Consider the following 17,536-nt stretch of genomic DNA (forward strand, 5'->3'; position numbering starts at 1 on the left):
AGAGCAGCCACAGCACCCAGAACTACCTGTACTCTTGTACTCTGTGTTCATGTTCGTGCACACGCACGCACGCACGCACGCACGCACGCACAATCCAAATTCTTACCCTCTATGTTGGTATTGGTGTTCTCTCCATCCTCTGCCTCCTTCTCCTCCACTCCTCCTCCTGTGTCCCCATTGGATCTCTCGGGGCCCCATGTGACCCCCACATAGCCTTGGGTCCCCATCTGTACAGTAACAAAAATAACGTCTCAATATTTCAGAGAAATCTTATATAATTCCAGAGAGTGTACACTGTGGAGAGGCAATATGACAGTGACACAAGTCAGAAAAATTAAACTATACAGCTCTTAATATTTACACAATATTGAGTAGTTTACACTAACCAAATCACTGATTCTTGAGAAAGTGGCTAAAACAGGTTGTAATCTTGAAGTGAATTACAAAATAATATGGTCTATCCTCATAGACAAAGGTCTTGGCTTTTCAAAAATGCACAAGTCCAATCTCACCATTTTGTATTTTTTTTTCAGAAATCAGGTTTTTCTCCGATCATACTTTGCTTTTTGTCAACACCGTCAGACACAATTAAAAGCAATTAAAATTGTATTGATTTGGTTGCACATGTATCTGGAGTTTTAAAGTGATTAATTTAAGTGATGTGTATTTTTTGGTTCACACATACGCCTTTAAATGTTGAAAATTCACTTTTGTTCTATTTTAATACTGTTTCATGTGCTCTTATTTTAAAATATGTGCAATCATACAATGCTTACTTAACGCCTAAATAGAACAATTTTTTGTTATTTCACAAATATTCGTGTAGGCTTAAACTTGCTATTACTTCAATAATTCAACAACTCCTAAGGAAAACTTTGTAAGCACATTCATTTAAAATGTCCAAAACCCCTTCTTACGGTGGTGACTTAAGAACTGACGGTGCTGACAGTAATCTTAGGGTGGTGAAAGTGGCCTAGTTATTACCTACATTTAGCAAAATAAATAGCCCTCTCAAGTCAATGGCATCTAGCTTAAACACTTTATTTTTGTGTGTGCACAGTATGTTTGTGCGAGTGTTTTTTCTTCATTAGATAGATTCTCTAGGAAGTAGGTCACTGATTCTTGAAAATGTGGCAAAAACAGGTTTTAAGTTGTTCAAATCCAAAATATAGAGGCGTATTATCATAGACAAAGGTCTTTGCTGTGCAGCGAATGTATTGGCCAAGCTCCCCATGTTTTATATTTTTCATAAAATAGGCTCCATCTTGGTTTTGTCAACAGTGTCAGACAGAATTAGAAGTAAAACAATATGTTTACTGTATTAAAATGAATTACTTCATCACAATTCAACATAATTGTAGATACTTATTGTGAGCATATTTTTAAAACTTGTCGAAAACATGTAAAACACATGTTTTTTTGTGAATTCCATCAGATGTCCCACCGTCAGGTTTTGTGACAAAAAAACATCCAAATGCACCTCAGTGGAGTATAAGTTTGGATCACAAATATTACTAACATGTCTGGTAATGTTTCATTAACCAGCACAATTTAGTAAAATATGGAACAAGATGATGAGCGAAACAAAATCTGACAGTGGTGACATCTGACGGTGTGAGACAAGAAAAAACTCTTATACATATTATGCATTGTCTGTTCACATTAGCCATTTCATTTCCGCTCTGTTTCTAAAGTGCTTCATACCACTTCTGAAAAAGTATATATTAATTAACATCAATGTAACATAATATTATTAAAACCCCAGACGGTGTTGACAGTTTATGGTTGGGACAGTACCAGTGTCCGAACAAATTAACAAAATGAGGAGAAAATAGTAAACTTACAGGAGCTTCAGTGATGGTGAAGTATGGAGTAGAGCTTAAGGTTTGGAAAGGGGTCCTCAGTAATGACAATGACCTTGTGCAAATCTGATTTTATTGTCTTTTAAAAAAAAATCTAACAGTGGTGACGAATATGCTGGACACATTGAGCAATCAGAAAATAATAGTAAATATTGTTTTACATGCATATCTGTAGAACCATTTCAATATGGTCTTCCACATCATGGTGATATTATTCAATTCCATCTGTGATTTTTGTATTTTAAGTCAATTGAAATGATGATGTCTGTCCTTGGGACAGCTGTTTTTACAGGGTGTGGGGCAGGTTTATAGCCAGTATAAGTGAAGTAAAGTAAAAAAAATATGAAGTGAAGTGAAGTAAAAAAAAAAAAAAAAGACACCGTACATTTGTGTAACAGACCCCTTGGTCTTTACCTGGATTCATTTTGTTCATGAAAATGTAGTTGATTTTCAACAGAATTGGCACTTTATTGCTGGGACATGTTTCAGCCACTTTCTCAAGAATCAGTGAAATACAAATAAATTACCACTTTATTACCAAATTGTATATGAATTATTAATATTTAATGATATGAAGGTTTTTATTACTGTGTGAGGGGGAGGGAACTCGGCTCTGCAGCGTAGGCACTTCAGCATCATCCCCGCGGGACGGCTGCCCTCTGCACGCCTCATATTCTCCTCCACCACACGGGACAGGATATCCCATAGGTCCTGTAGAGAGAGAGAGAGAGAGAGAGAGAGAGAGAGAGAAAGAGAGAGAGAGAGAGACAGAGAGAGAGAGAGAGAGAAAGAAGAGAGAGAGAGAAAGAAGAAAGAGAGAGAGAGAGAGAGAGAGAGAGAGAGAAAAAGAGAGAGAGAGAGAGAGAGAGAGGATGAGAGAGGATGAGAGAGGAAGAGAGAGGGAGAAAGAATAAGTGAATGGTTTGTTTGTGTGTATGTGTGTGTGTGTTCATGAGTGAGACCGAGAGTGGAGGAAAAAGTGAAACAGCAAAACCACAAACCACAAAAGGTCACATGTGGGAGGACAGTAAAAACAAGAACGCACACACAGACACATACACCAACATGCCTGGATACACACACACACACAAACACACGCCTGGACACGCTTCAGGGATCAGAATGACTAAGGATGGGGGTTGAGTAAGCAACCGTCCGTCCATACACACTCCGTCCACACACACACACACACGCACACACACACACACACACACACACACACACACACACACACACACACACACACACACACACACACACACACACACACACACACACACACACACACACACACACACACACACACACACACACACGATTGGACAACTGCATGGCTAAGTGTAGGGCTAGGGTCATTGACTCTCCTTCAGACGCGTGCCAGCGACACCAAAAGTCATAGACCCCAAAGTGTGTGTGTGTGTGTGTGTGTGTGTGTGTGTGTGTGTGTGTGTGTGTGTGTGTGTGTGTGTGTGTGTGTGTGTGTGTGTGTGTGTGTGTGTGTGTGTGTGTGTGTGGCCTTCTGAATAGGACTTTGTATGACATATGGTAAGACTCATGGACACATGGCCTCACTTGCTTCATAACACCATAAAACTTGAGTGTGTGTGCGCGCGTTTGTTTTTCCTTGTTATTCTTTGATTTATTTAAAATTCTGGACACAGACCGCCATCCATAGATCTGCTACTCCGCACATTATAAACATGCAAACATGACCTTGCTTGCTTCACTCCCCTGCAAAACTGCAGTGTATGCCTTTCAGTTTCTAGAATTAAAAAAATACGTAAAAAATGCAATGTATCGATTGGGGAAAATGGGGAGGAAGGGTAAAATGCTTCACTGTACAGGCTTCATGCCCAAACCCTCCTCCATCCCCACACAACTGCAATTCTGGCTTATCCATCTTTAAATTATGTATGTGTGAGCCGTTATGTGTCAGTAATGAACATACCTGTCAACTTTGAGCTCCCAAAATTCCCATATTTTAAGCCAAAATCTGGGAAATTTTCAAAAGGCCAAATTCTGACAGTCAACGGGATGACAGAGACGGATCGGACGGTGCCGTTCTATCTGCTTTTCACAACAGCGTGCGTGCAAAGACAGATCCTGTCTAAAATCCCTCAGAACACATGGAAAAACAATATAGCATGAAAACAAAACAATGAAATGTGTGCAATGAGTTTCTTCTTGTTGTTTTGTTGTATAAGCTGTCTGTTCGTGCAAAACTTCGTGCTGGTAGCCTACAGGTTGTGAATAGGTTAATCGCATGATTCGCTGTTCCGAGGCTGTTTCATGCGTTGCTTGAACTGGCGGTTTCTGAGGAAAAGAGTGGAGCACAAGCGCTAAACAACGGAGCTTGAGGGTGACAGACAGCTCGTATTTTCAAGGAACTTCAATTCTTAGTGGCATACAATCTTCTGGCAGGTAGCTTGATAAGCGAGACCCTGTGGCTCTCTCTTCAATAGGGGTTGTGGCTCGTCGTCGGACAGGGCCGTGGGTAGGCTATACTGGACCGACGGTGTTTTTTGATCATGTGAAAAATCCGGGATATTTCTGGGAAAAAAGTCAAATCTGGAAGAAATCAGGAAATTAGTCAAAATTAGTGAGTTTCCCGGGAAATTAGGAATGGTTGACAGGTATGGTAATGAAATTCAATCATTTAGGGCCATTTAAGCCATTGGCGAATGGAAATTATTCTTGCTGCTTCAAACTTTCGACACAAGTGAAAGCCGTGCATGGACAGCCATTGCTAGAGAGCGCATTCTACAGATCCCCTACTCACCATGATATAAACAGACTTATAAACACACATGAATCAAAGGACGTTCCACACGATAAAGATCACGGCACTACGATATACAACATATTCCACTCTACTTATCTGGTATTCTTGTCTACCCCCGCTGACTGTGTTTCCGTTTCATGTTTCCGAATACTATCTCCCTGTACTGTGGTGACAGTAAAAATGTGTACAGAGACACACTCAATGTCATCTGAATCTGCCTTCATGTAGGACTACAAGCCTTAATATAGTAGGCACTGTACATGGACGAGAAGCAATGGCTTGGTCAAGGTGGCGGACTGGGCTGTATGTGTGGGCTGTATGTGTGCATGTGTAATATAAGTAAAGCTTTTAGACTGATATACTCAGGACCATACTGAAATATTCAGGACTGGCTGGAGTATGTTTGTGTTTTAGAGGTACTCTATATGGCAACGTTGACCACAGCAGTCCCACCAAACGCTCTCCTTATGCTACCTCTCTCTGAAAATCAGGGGGTTTTGTCCGTGTGTGTAAATGCATATATCTGTGTGTGTGTGTGTGTTACCTGTAGGGCCTGTTGTGGGTTGTCGTCCAGCATTACATAGCATCTCTGGCGGCGATGACGAATCAAAGAGCTGAAGTGAAGAGTTAGAGATGGCAAACCCTCACCCTGCTCCTGAGACAGAGAGAGAGAGAGAGAGAGAGAGAGAGAGAGAGAGAGAGAGAGAGAGAGAGAGAGAGAGAGAGAGGAGAGAGAGAGAGAGAGAGAGAGAGAGAGAGAGAGAGAGAGAGTGAGAGAGAGAGAGGGGGGGGGGGGCATACAGACAGCATTAAGGGGGATTCATACTTGTCGTGACTGGCGCTACCCTCCTTCATACTTCACTCGCGACCTCACTCGCGACCTCACTCGCGCCGTCACGTGACCCAAAATGACGTCACACACACGCCGTGTCGTGAGCTGCCGTGGCGCGACGTCGTGCACCCCACATTTTTTGTAACTTGTCGTGCGCCACCAGCGACCATGCAGGTAGGCAGACAAAGCAGGAGTTGCGAAGAGAGGCTACAACTACTGTAGGCTACTACAGAATGGATCCTGCACCATTTTGAGGATAATAAAATGTCATAGAGAGTTATTTTATCTTCTCTCTTAAATGTTGTTCAGTGAAACAATTGTTTACTTTGTTCAGAAGCACGTTGTGTTCGGCGATCTATTTATAAATTCTGCCGCCAGAACAATGCTCTCACATGGTCTTGGAATGATCTGGCAATGTAGGCTACAACAAAAAATATATGTTTCAATGTGGTAAGTCACAAGTCAGACGTTCAGTAGCCCTACAGCAGCCGTGTTTGGCTTTCTATTTTATACATCCGTAGAACTCACGCTGCGAGTTGCGAAAGATACTGCCGTTTCTCTCATGAACAGCAGAGGGCACTTCCGACAATGCGAGCGAAAGCCTGTAAAGGCGCTTTTGAAGTATGAATAGTCTGGCGCAAGTGATGACGTCATTAATGGTTCTCGCGCCAAACGCGCCAAAGTGCGCACGTGAAGTATGCAGAGCCCTTTAGCTGACTATCACTTTTCTCCTGAATAAGACAGGTAGATTTACTCTATGGAATGTACGCTTGTGTATATGTGAGTATTAAAAAGTGTATTGATAACATGTTAAAGTGTATTGATATTGTGTTAATGTATTGATAATTTGAAGCCTATATGAGTGATTCTACGATTTCCCTACGCTTTTGGCAAAAGCAAAATGTCAATTATCAGTATTTTTTTCAACTAAATGACCTAGATGTTTACATAGTGTATATATTTAAGTTTCCAAACAAACAAATTGCCAAGCTTAATCTTAAATCATTTGATAAATACTCTAATGAAAGCGAACATTTGCTTAATTATTTTGTCAACAGTGTTATGGACAAATACTATGTCATTTCAAACATATATAAAAATACTACAGAGTTGAAACAATATATGTTTGAAAGTGCTTATGTCCCTTAGCAGTAATGTTGTCATTAATCTGTGCAACTGATATAGAAAATGTGATTGTTGAGCTTCATAAGTAGGAATTTATGAGTCAGTGTGATACAGACTGACACATTTTTCATCATAAATCCCTGTAACGTCTGATTTGAATATAGTCACCCTCCTTACACAAGACTTCCTTCTCCAGAGATAATCCCTAGTGCATGTTCATAGGATTTTTCCAACACATAAGGGATCAATAGCACAAAAACACTTTCAAAACAGTCAACGGTGTAACTCAACTGTGTTACGGTCAACAGTACAGGGGAACAAGTCGGCACTTTTTTAGGAGAAAAAAACAGAGCAGACAAACCCATCTCCCTAGAACACAAATTATTTTGTTTGTTTGTCTGTCAATATGGATATAAATTGGCAAAAACATAAGCCCTACTCCTCCTCAACTGTCATCAGTGTTGCCAGATTGGGCTGGTTCCCGCCCAATTGTGCTGCTTAGGATGGCCGTGTGCGGGTAAAAATGGCATCTATCAGAAAAACCTTCCCACTGCCATATAAATCAATAGAATTGGGCGGGTTTTTAGGGCGGATTTTGATTATTTTTTTGGGCTGGAAATCATCAGCCTCATCTGGCAACCCTGACTGTCATACTTAATTGTAACACCATTGACGGTAACACCGTTGACATTTCAGCCATTTTTATGGTGTTGTGCTAACTGAGGACCTCAGAAGTTCCACCACAACACCTTAATCAATTCATGTGTCTGTATGCTTTATCTGTGTTTTTCTACATGTGATTTCTAATTCAGATTCTTATGAATATGTTGATAACACTGTTGACAGGCAATTTTCCCGCTATGAGAACATGAAAAAGAATGGATTAAATTATGGAAGGATGGAGCTCAAAATTTACCAAAAAGTCTTCCCGTATCCTGCCAAAGAGGTTATGACATCACGTGATGTTATTCGTATGGCCTAAGACCAAACCATTACTGATTTATGGAGGAGGTTTCAGACCGTGACACGGTTAACACAGTTTTCGTGGACACACACAAAATGGCAAATTTCATGTATAATGGAAAGGACAGTGGTCTTTCTGACAGTTTTGTCATATTGTGATGATTAATGTGAATCAACATTTGCAATCGTCTTGGGCAAAACAAGTTTCTTTACATGCTAATATGAAGACTGAATCTGACATTTGGAAAACAGGACGGCATGAAAACGCCCAAAACCAGTATTAAATATTCATTCTTGCTGAGGGAAATAATGCTATGTCTACACTTTCTGTATTATATGAAAGATAAATGTTTTCTAATGTCCAAAACATCATTGGATGCAGTTAATAGTTAATGGAATTGCCAAATAAAATCCACGGACTTAAAAGTGTAGGCGAATTAGAGAATCACTCTTATATAGATCTTGTGTTGTCTAGTTAACACCAGACTATCTCACAAGTGAGGTAGTGTAGAGGCTACCATGCAATTTCTGTTACTGTACTGATAATGTGTAGCCTACAGGTATATACAGTTGTTATGCACTGTCCTGGTAACTCAGCCAAGCGGCTAACCAATCGTGTGTGTGTGTGTGTGTGTGTGTGTGTTGCTCTAACCTTGTCGTCTCCCCAGGGCGTGTGTGTGCGACTCATGTGGTGCAGGTTGTCCATCTCCACTCGTCTCCTGACGCGTCCCCTGGTCATGTCCACCTCCAGTAGGACCCCCTGGCGAACACGCAGGAACAAGGGACCACGGGACTTCCTCATCACAACGCTGCTGTAACCACCATCATCACCACCACCACCATCATCATCTTCACACTCTTCATCCTCCACGGCAACACCCACCAGCAGCGGCAGACACAGGTCCACTGCAGAGGGAGGGACAGGGGAGAGAAGACAGGAGAGAGGAGAGAGGAGAGAGGAGAGCGTGCATGGATGGATGAATTGAGCAGATGGGTGGGGCAGTGGATGTACAGATATAGAAAGATGGATGGATGGATGGATGGATGGAATGATAGGCAAAGAAAGGGAGGGGTGGATGGATGATGGATTGATGCATGATGAGGGATGTCGATAAGGATAGACGTTTGAGAGGAAGAAGATAGAGAGATTGAGAGATTTGTGGAGAAGAGCAGTGGACAGGAAGAGAGAGAGAGAAAGAGAGAGAGAGGGGGGTGGGAGGCGAGGAGAACAATAAGCATGATCCAGAAACAACAATGACGGGATAAGTGTAGCATTTCCAGATCCTTCTCGATAGTGAGCTTCTAACGTGCAGTTCTGGATAGCCTCAAAACAAACTTCTTTAAACTGTCAGATTGCAGAAGATACCGTCTTGCCACTAATGCTGCTAAGTCAGGCTGTAGCTCAGTGCTTCTCAAGCTTTTTAAAATAATGTCCCCTTTGACCTCATCGTAAGCCTGCCAATGCCCCCTTGACCTAATCATAAGCCTGATAATGCCTCCCCTCTTAGTATTAGAAAATGAAATTGATTGCCCCCCAATTGCAACTGACCATCCCCCTCAATGCCCCCCGAGGGGTCCCTAACGCCTCCCTGGGGGGCTACAGAGCCCCCGTTGAGAAACTCTACTGTAGCCGTTTGCTGGGGATGCAGAGAGGGTTGTTTACTTTCTCTTAAGCCTCCACTTGCGGACTGACGCCTGCAAATGGATTATCGGAAAAACTGATCCGAGTCTGATCTCACTGCGTTTTTTTTTTTTTTTTTGGTCATACTGGACTGTAGACCTGACCGCAAATTTCAAATGCAATTTGGACAAAACACTATTATACTCACGCATCAGACATGACCGGAATTCTGCCATAAAAAAAGAATATGAAGAAAAGCAAAAACAAAGTGTTTGCTAGACCAATTCCGGTTTTATACAAACCCCAACTCCGGTGAAGTTGGGACGTTTGGTAAACAGTGAATAAAATCAAAATGCTATCATTTTCAAAACATTCAATTTATTCATTAGATGGAGAATAGTGAAAAGACAACATATTAAGTGTTAAAACCGAGAAAAAATATTGTTTTGGGGGACATATGTACTCATTTCTAATTTGATAAATGCAACACGTCTCAAAAGAGTTGGGACGGGGACAATAAAAGGCAGAAAATGTCGAGGAAGACTAAAAACAAAACAAAAGACAACACTTAACAGTTAAATACATTAACCGATGAGATAATTTTGTATAAAAAACAGTGTTAATTCCTATCTTGGACATGATTTCACCAGCTTAAATGGTGGGTGTGTTCCTTGTCATGTTTTGCAATGTTTTCCTTTCTGTAGGGCTTACAGTGTGACAGGTCTTGACCAAAAGCCCACCATTTTATCACCTGCTGGTCCTTATGATGGAGCCAAACTGTTAAAACATAGTAGAGAATGCAATTTGACCTTACTATGTGGCAGTAATCGAAGATCTCCCTTCAAAATATAATGCATGAGTGGCTTTTCATGCTGTTTAAAACCCATTTATACCATTCAGCACTGTATTTAACTCTACAGATGAGTGAGAACATCTTAACCAATGCACTACTGCACCCGCATGCCATCATGGAGGCTGACTTTTGAAGTTAGCTCTAACACAAGTTGGATGGTCCATTTTCGCTGTAGCACAGGATGTGCAATGCTCTATTATTGTCAAAAAGAATGGACTTCTACAACTTCTGCTGACTTCTGTAAGCAAAGGACAGTTTCCCATGTCTTCTGGGTCTATTTCAAGTGAACTCAGGTGCTTAGGAGAATGTTACACCCCTGTATCATTTGCACGCATTAAGCATTCTTAATATGGTCAATTTTCAGTAGCTCTAATTCCTGGAGTGCTAGAGTGAGACTACAGCCAATATATATTTCATGATGTCATGAACCTATACAATGATTTTAATAACAAAAATATGCCTTATATACACCCAATTGTGGTAAATCAAAGGGAATTCAAAAATGTATGTAATAAATATGGTAATTATTCCCTTTGCATCTTTAATTCTGAGTGACTCAGCCTCTCAGTGATGATCTTATACCTGGACACCTATATTGTCCGTCAGTACAATTCATTTTGAAATATTCTTCTTTGTTGTTTTATCTTATTTGGATGTTTACTAAATTTCACTGATCCCGGTCCCAACTTATTTGAGACGTGTCGCATTTATCAAATTAGAAATGAGTCATATGTCCCCCAAAACAATATTTTTTTCTCGGTTTTAACACTTAATATGTTGTCTTTTCACTATGCTCCATCTAATGAATAGATTGAATGTTTTGAAAATTATAGCATTTTGATTTTATTCACTGTTTACTAAACGTCCCAACTTCACCAGAGTTGGGGTTTGTACATAAAAAAACAGCCTGATCGCAAAGAATTTCGTGAAACAAACACGGATACTTTGGACACAATATTTGTGGCAGTTTAACAGATTTTGATAAAATGCTGTGTTGGTGTCACAGAGGTATTTTCTGTGATGTACTCATGGAGGCAGTGTTCACGCTAGAATTCTTACTGGCCGGACAAGTGGCCGGCTGCATTGCAGAATACCCTAAGAATATCTAATGGACCTTCCCTCATATAGCCAAACACACTCCCTAATGGGTCAAAGTGGCTAGTAAATTGGTCTTTTCTACCAGCAAAACTTAAATTTCACTAGCATTGGGCCAGTTGGCTGGTGTTAAAGAGCCAACTGCTTGTATGCACGGGGAGCAAACGCGCGCTCTCTTTCACATACCCGAGAGCTCGAACGAACTGATAGAAAAAAAGCAGCCAGCCAACGTGCTGCACGCATAGGCATATCTAGCCAAGTTATCGTTTTATCAGCAAAGAGGATTTCCCTACTCAAATTGGGTAACGATGTGATGAACGTAATGGTTGTGCAGTAACGGTAACCACGCTACTGAAATTTGAACTGAATACTGTAATTGAAATAGCAAAAAAGTTGCAAACTAGGCTAAGTATTAGTGTAGCAGCGATAGCACCACCACCATGGAGTCTGGGCTAGCTTACTAGAATAATTCCAATTAGTTTCAGCTAAGATTCGGCTACGGTTTTGTAAATGACCTGAAATTCTATCTCGAATTTTATGGCGCATGAATAGAACGTGGAATAGAACGTGATCCATTTACAGAGATGAATTCAGAATTATATTCTGAATAGTGTAATTGGAATAGCAAAAAAAAAGTTGTAAACTAGGCTAGGTATTAGTGTACAGTAAGTCTGAGTCATAAAAGAATGCTGCAGATTGTCTGCAGGTGCTTGCGATGTCACAATGGAACAGAATTCCATTGCTGGAAATCTGACCAGGTTTGCCTGAAAAACACTTATTCTATTGCAAGAACACTAGAGAGGTAGGCAGCAATCCAGTGTTGTTCTACTTATTTATTTATTCATTTTTTTAAATAATAATTATTATTGTTATTGTTGTTATTGTCAATATTGTCATTATGTGGCTCAAACCTTGTAAAACATAATTTTGACTTTAATTAGTTAATTATTAATTTATTTCCAAAATGTATGTTACCCATTCACTAAATTGATCTTTTCATGTATATTTACTAAGTAAAAAATAAATTAGGGTAATATTTACTGCGTGGGCCAGAGTAGTATTTGCAGCTAAAGATACATACAGTGTATCTGTGTACGTTTTCAAGCTATGATTAAAGAAAAAATAGAAATTGGTAGTGGTAGTAAATATTAGGCCTACAGATTAAATTTGTGAATGAGTTGCCTACATTTTTGGAAATGGACAAATACAAATTATTCACTGGACCTTTAAAGGTGTGCTGTGCAATGTTTCAAGTAGTTTATTTCCAGGATTCACCCTGCCCATATATGTAACAAATATTGTTTTGATATCTGTTTTGGACTGAAGGCTGTCAGATAATATAGACTAAGTTAATAGAAAAGTTCTGAAGCAAGAACAAATATAAAGGGCACTGTATAAAGAAGAGCATGCACGTCTCTGTAGAATTATGTAGCAAGTGTTATGTTGTAGCTAGGAGACAACACTTCTGTAGGGTTCTTCTCCTCCTTGCCTCAGCATTAAACTTGTCCACTGTCTCATGTCTGTCCCCTTCTTTACAGATAACATTTGATTCCATAAATGACTGTGATTACTGTACGTTTCCAACTGTGAACATGGACCTGGGTGGAGGAGACCTAGGGCCATCAAAGCAGCCTGCTGAGGCCACGGCTGAGAGCGAGAAAGCAAAGGTAAAAAACGAGAAAGAAAATAGGAAGAAGAGCAAGAAAGAGGAGATGAAAAACAAGAAGGAAATTAGGAAGAAGGTCGAGAAAGAGAAGGTGAAAAACGAGAAGGAAATTAGGAAGAAGGTCGAGAAAGAGAAGGTGAAAGACGAGAAGGAAAATAGGAAGGAGAGGAAGTCAGGAGGCTGGCGTGAAACCCTCTTGAAATGCTTTGTGTGTGGAGGTGGAGGAGATAGCCAGGACGAGTGGGAGATGTCAGCGGAGGAGAGGCTGAGGATTCAGGAAAGGATCCGGAGAGCTAGGGAGGCCGACCTGCAGAGGTCCCTCAAGATGCGCGAAGACAACCTGATGCGCAAAGAGAAATTCAAGCGCATCCCGAGGGCCAGGAAGTTGACAGAGGCCAACAAGGAATGGAGCGCTCTTCCCGCGAGGCCGGAGGAGGAGGCGGACCGGAAGGTGACTTTCCTGGAAGTCGACGCCTGCGATGTCTGGTTTTACCAGGAAGAGGCCAACCCCAGGCTGGGTCAGGTATGGAGGAAGGTACTCTGCGAGATCAAAGACAACAAGATGGCACGAGACCTCCAGGCCAAGTGGCCAAGGAAGAAGAAACAGCTTGTGAAGAGGGAGGAAAAGCAGGTCATCATCGCACCTAAAAAGCAGGAGGAGGAAATGGATCTCTGTGATGCTTTGACTGGCTACATCTTGTGCCTGGGCTTTGGAGCACTACTGTGCTTATGGCTCAGCCACCTGCTGTGAAATAGCAAAGAACATGAGGACGGGGATGGGACGGGGTGGAAAGATGGGTTACAATTGGCTTGAAGAAAAAGGAAAGAAATGACACGTATAGAACACACAGGAGAGAATGAAAATGAAGAATGGGAAGACATATTGGACAAAACGTAAAAAAAAACACACAGAAGAGGAAGTTGTGAAGGACAATTTGGAAAAGATTTTTTTAAAATTCAGGGCTGGAAATGTATTTTTGGAGCACATTGGAGGAGTAAGACAGGGTGGAAGAGGAGAGAGAGGATGATTGAGGAACAGAGAAAAGAAGTGGAAGAAAGAAAAATAGATGAATGTGGCAATACCATAAGAGAGAAAAAGAGACTGAGAGGGCTGAGTATTGCATAGCTCTGCCATAGACCTGCCCTTGCCTGGCCTGGTGGTGTGAAGACACACCAAGAGCAATCAGATATGGCAACCTGACCCCCTGGCCAGTTCCAGATGCATGCGATATTAAGCGTTTGCCGCCACCCTCAGGTGACTTAAAACAGATACACAAGCAGACGGACAGACAGATAGACCGATAGACAGACAGGCATGGTAATACCTGGCCCAATCCCCTTCCAGATTGCCAGGTAAGTAGGTACAAGAAAAAAAATGACACAACTGCAGGATTGTATCAAAGACACATGATCGGGATTTGTTTGCTGGCCAAGTGACCTTGAGAAAAGTGCAGATGATGCACAGAGTGCACATGTGACCGAGGTGTGCCCGCACAGTTCATCCCCCTCGGACCGTGAACTCACCACCTCATCAACGCATTGGTTCGGCAATGGGAGGCGCAGTGCGAGACTGCTGAAGCTAAAGGACCGGTCCAGTAGCCCAACGTTACCGCACTGTATGAGGCTTTCAGGAGGGAGGTTTTCTAACATTCCACACCACACTCTTCTAGTTGGCCTCCGTTACACTCTCCCCCTTAAACCTCACTCCCATCTGGGTCAGGGCACCACTGTGACCGAGGTGTTCATGTGCACTCAATACCTAATGGCACAATGGATAGTACCACCATCTCATCCTGTGTTTTATGAATCTGAATATCTAAAAGCATCCAGTGACTGCAGAGAAAGGTCAGCTGACAACATGGGAAAGACCGTGTGACGGCATGGAGAGACAGCTGACTGGAGGGAATAGACCCCACTGGGGCTGCCATGGGCCAGCTACCCATGGCGGCAGGCTCTGACGGTTATTACAGTTGCTGGAGCCACCCGCCAAATGCTATGGAAAGAGAACAAAGAAAGATACCCCTGGAGCCTGCGAGAGCGGGGGCGCAAGATGGCTCAATGACTGATAACACGGCTACAGACCTAGGAAAGGAAAGGACTATGATTACGAATAAGACACATGAGGCAACCACAGCAGCAGCAGGACACACACTCCAAGTTTGCACCTATGGATGAATGAAGGTAACATCATGTAGACCGCCCATGGAGAGGAAGACCAAGGGGCACAAACCAAGAGTGAGGTGGGCTAAAGCTGCAGAAAACAGAGTGGGAAACAGTCAAAACTGGAGAGAATAGTTCAGCGGACAAGATCAGCATAAGCCCAGGGGCCGAATGGCGTGCCATATAACTTCTACAAGAACTCCTCGGATGTTCTCCGCTATCTTTGGGAACTGATGAGAGTAGTGTGGCAAAAAGAGATAATCCCCTAGGCGTGGCGAAGGGCTGGAGGTGTACTCATACCTAAAGAGTATGGGGTCAGTTCCAAGTCTTACTCAGGGGAGTGGACGCACCTGCCGTGCATAGTCCCTTGGGCATAGGACACAAGCTGGGGCTTGATCACCCTGTAGCTGGCCACCTTTGATGAGGGTGTCTAGTGTCGAAAGGCCGAAACACCCCCTGATTCAAAGGCACACTAACGATGTGTCCTAAATTGACAAGGTACCATCAAGGAAACTCATGTGACTCAACACCTAATGGCATAATGGAGAGTAACACCATCTCTGTGTTTTATGAATCTGGAAAGGACTGCAAGAGGGTAAGCAACAGTAAATAGCTAGATTTCATTACATATCTTTAACTGCTTCACTTATTTGGTGTTACCTGGTCCTGACCCACAGACAGATGTATTTTTCAAATGTATTTTTTGTACATTACCAAGCAAAACAATAGAGATGACATTCCAGACTGTGTCTGACCAAGTGTGTAAATATCTTTTGGCTTCTGTACCTCAACTGATGTAACAGTTACAACACAAAGGCCTACTGCACACATTCAGCATTCTTTTCATCAAACAACTTTCTCACATTTTCTCTCCTTTTCTCTGCAAAGGTGCCAAAGAAGCAGAATATGGGTGACGCTTGCCGGTTTGATGACCTGAAGACAACTGCAGATCATGCGCAGGGTGAACAACAAGAGTTGGTGGTCGGGGAACAGATATAAACATGAGAGGTAGAGAAGAGAAGCGGGATCGGCTACAGGAAAGTGCAGAGGACAGATAAAATGAAGAAAGAAGAGCTGAAAAATAAGCACCGGAAAGGACCAAGAGAGGACAAGCATTGGTATATAGTCCAATTTCTTTACATAGCTTAACCTGTGGTAATAAGTTGCCTATATATTTTTCCACTGTAATGTGGGAAAACAATTGAACACTGGTGGCATCTGAGCAGAATGTGGGTTATCGCCTTGTTGTGGAGCTGAAATTACGCTGGCCATCTGCAAAATGTTACACTGACTTTTGACTTGGCTGTAATTTGACTGTTCAGTGTTGTAAATACTCTATCTGGAATTGCGCAAGTTTACTCTGGAATATTAAAACCGCATTATTTTTTTATTTTTTTAACTGTGTATTCATTGTCACATAGCCAATCAATGTAACATTAGTAGCCAATCATTGTGCTTCCTTCCACAGCTAGTGACCAGCTGGCCATCTCAGAGTTCCCCTGTTCTCACCTGGACCCCTTATGGAGCGCACATGCACCTCCATTACGGAAATCAGGGCTGCTGACAGCTTTGGCTGGGACCGGGATAGTCACCAAAAGCCCCCTCGATTGAGTCCCTGACTGATATGATAGGCCTAAATAAATAGAGCATCATTCATGAAGTGCTTTTGGTGGATCCATCATTGAGGAAACATAATCTATATGTTTATGATTATTTTTGCATGTCTTTGTTATCCTACTGAAATAGAGTGATTGTTAGCATGTATCTCCATGAGAGATACTGTATGCAAGATTCGGCTACGGTTTTGTAAACGACCTGAAATTCTCTCTCGAATTCTATGGCGCATGAAGGCACCTCTTTGGAATAGAACGTGATCCATTTACAGAGATGAATTCAGAATTCTATTCTGAATAGTGTAATCGGAATAGCAAAAAAGTTGTAAACTAGGCTAGGTACTGTGTGCGCATGCCATCGCATTGGGCCAGGCTTGACAACGCAACTGTCCATGAAACGGTTTTGCAAGCGCAATGCCCTTTGTGTTTATTGTTAAAAAACAAAAAAAACCCTGAATTGTTCCTTGACATCAGCCAGCGTGAGTCAAGTGATAGGGAAGCAACTTGATTGGGGAGAACCACTGGAGAACGCCGTAGGGGACGAGAGCGCAAGCAACACTATTGCGTGCTGTTTAGACTATTACACGTTCATTTACATGGGCTATTCATAACTATTTTCGGCTTTTTTCAGTTTCATATCACTGGTGTTTTGTGTAAGTTCAGTATTTAAAATGAGCTAATATTATTTACTGATTAATTTTAGTAATTTCTGGTCGGACATTTCAAACTGTCAAACTGCCACAGATTTTGTCTCACAACAATGGTCCATGTTCATTTCACGGAATTCTGTGAGATCATGTTGAAAAACAGTACAGTCCTTCATAGCTGCACGTCTAGTTTATGTCCTTACATCAGAGAAGAAAGTTCTGCTTGGGAGATTAACATGACTGTTTGAAGCTATTATGCCGACTCATCAGATATGACAATGCTGACAAATATGTTTCTGGAAGCTTATTTTTGGAGA

General features: G+C 41.8%; 1 protein-coding gene and 1 long non-coding RNA gene across 2 annotated transcripts in view; one reads left to right on the plus strand and one right to left on the minus strand.

Moving 5' to 3' along the window:
- stk11ip (serine/threonine kinase 11 interacting protein) overlaps positions 1-17,536 on the minus strand; it is a 77,226-nt gene that overhangs the window by 36,539 nt on the left and 23,151 nt on the right. Inside the window, exons 15-18 of the mRNA XM_063211534.1 lie at positions 8,217-8,470; positions 5,189-5,299; positions 2,451-2,573; positions 107-227 (exon numbers count right to left, since the gene is read on the minus strand). Of these exons, the coding sequence (XP_063067604.1) occupies positions 107-227; positions 2,451-2,573; positions 5,189-5,299; positions 8,217-8,470 (609 nt within the window). The remainder of the gene's footprint in view (positions 1-106; positions 228-2,450; positions 2,574-5,188; positions 5,300-8,216; positions 8,471-17,536) is intronic.
- LOC134459235 (uncharacterized) lies at positions 15,321-16,615 on the plus strand. The gene is made up of 3 exons (XR_010036821.1): positions 15,321-15,554; positions 15,848-16,077; positions 16,428-16,615. It is a non-coding gene; the product is annotated as an uncharacterized LOC134459235 (long non-coding RNA).

This window comes from Engraulis encrasicolus, chromosome 12, assembly GCF_034702125.1.
Source record: "Engraulis encrasicolus isolate BLACKSEA-1 chromosome 12, IST_EnEncr_1.0, whole genome shotgun sequence".
NCBI lineage: Eukaryota > Metazoa > Chordata > Actinopteri > Clupeiformes > Engraulidae > Engraulis > Engraulis encrasicolus.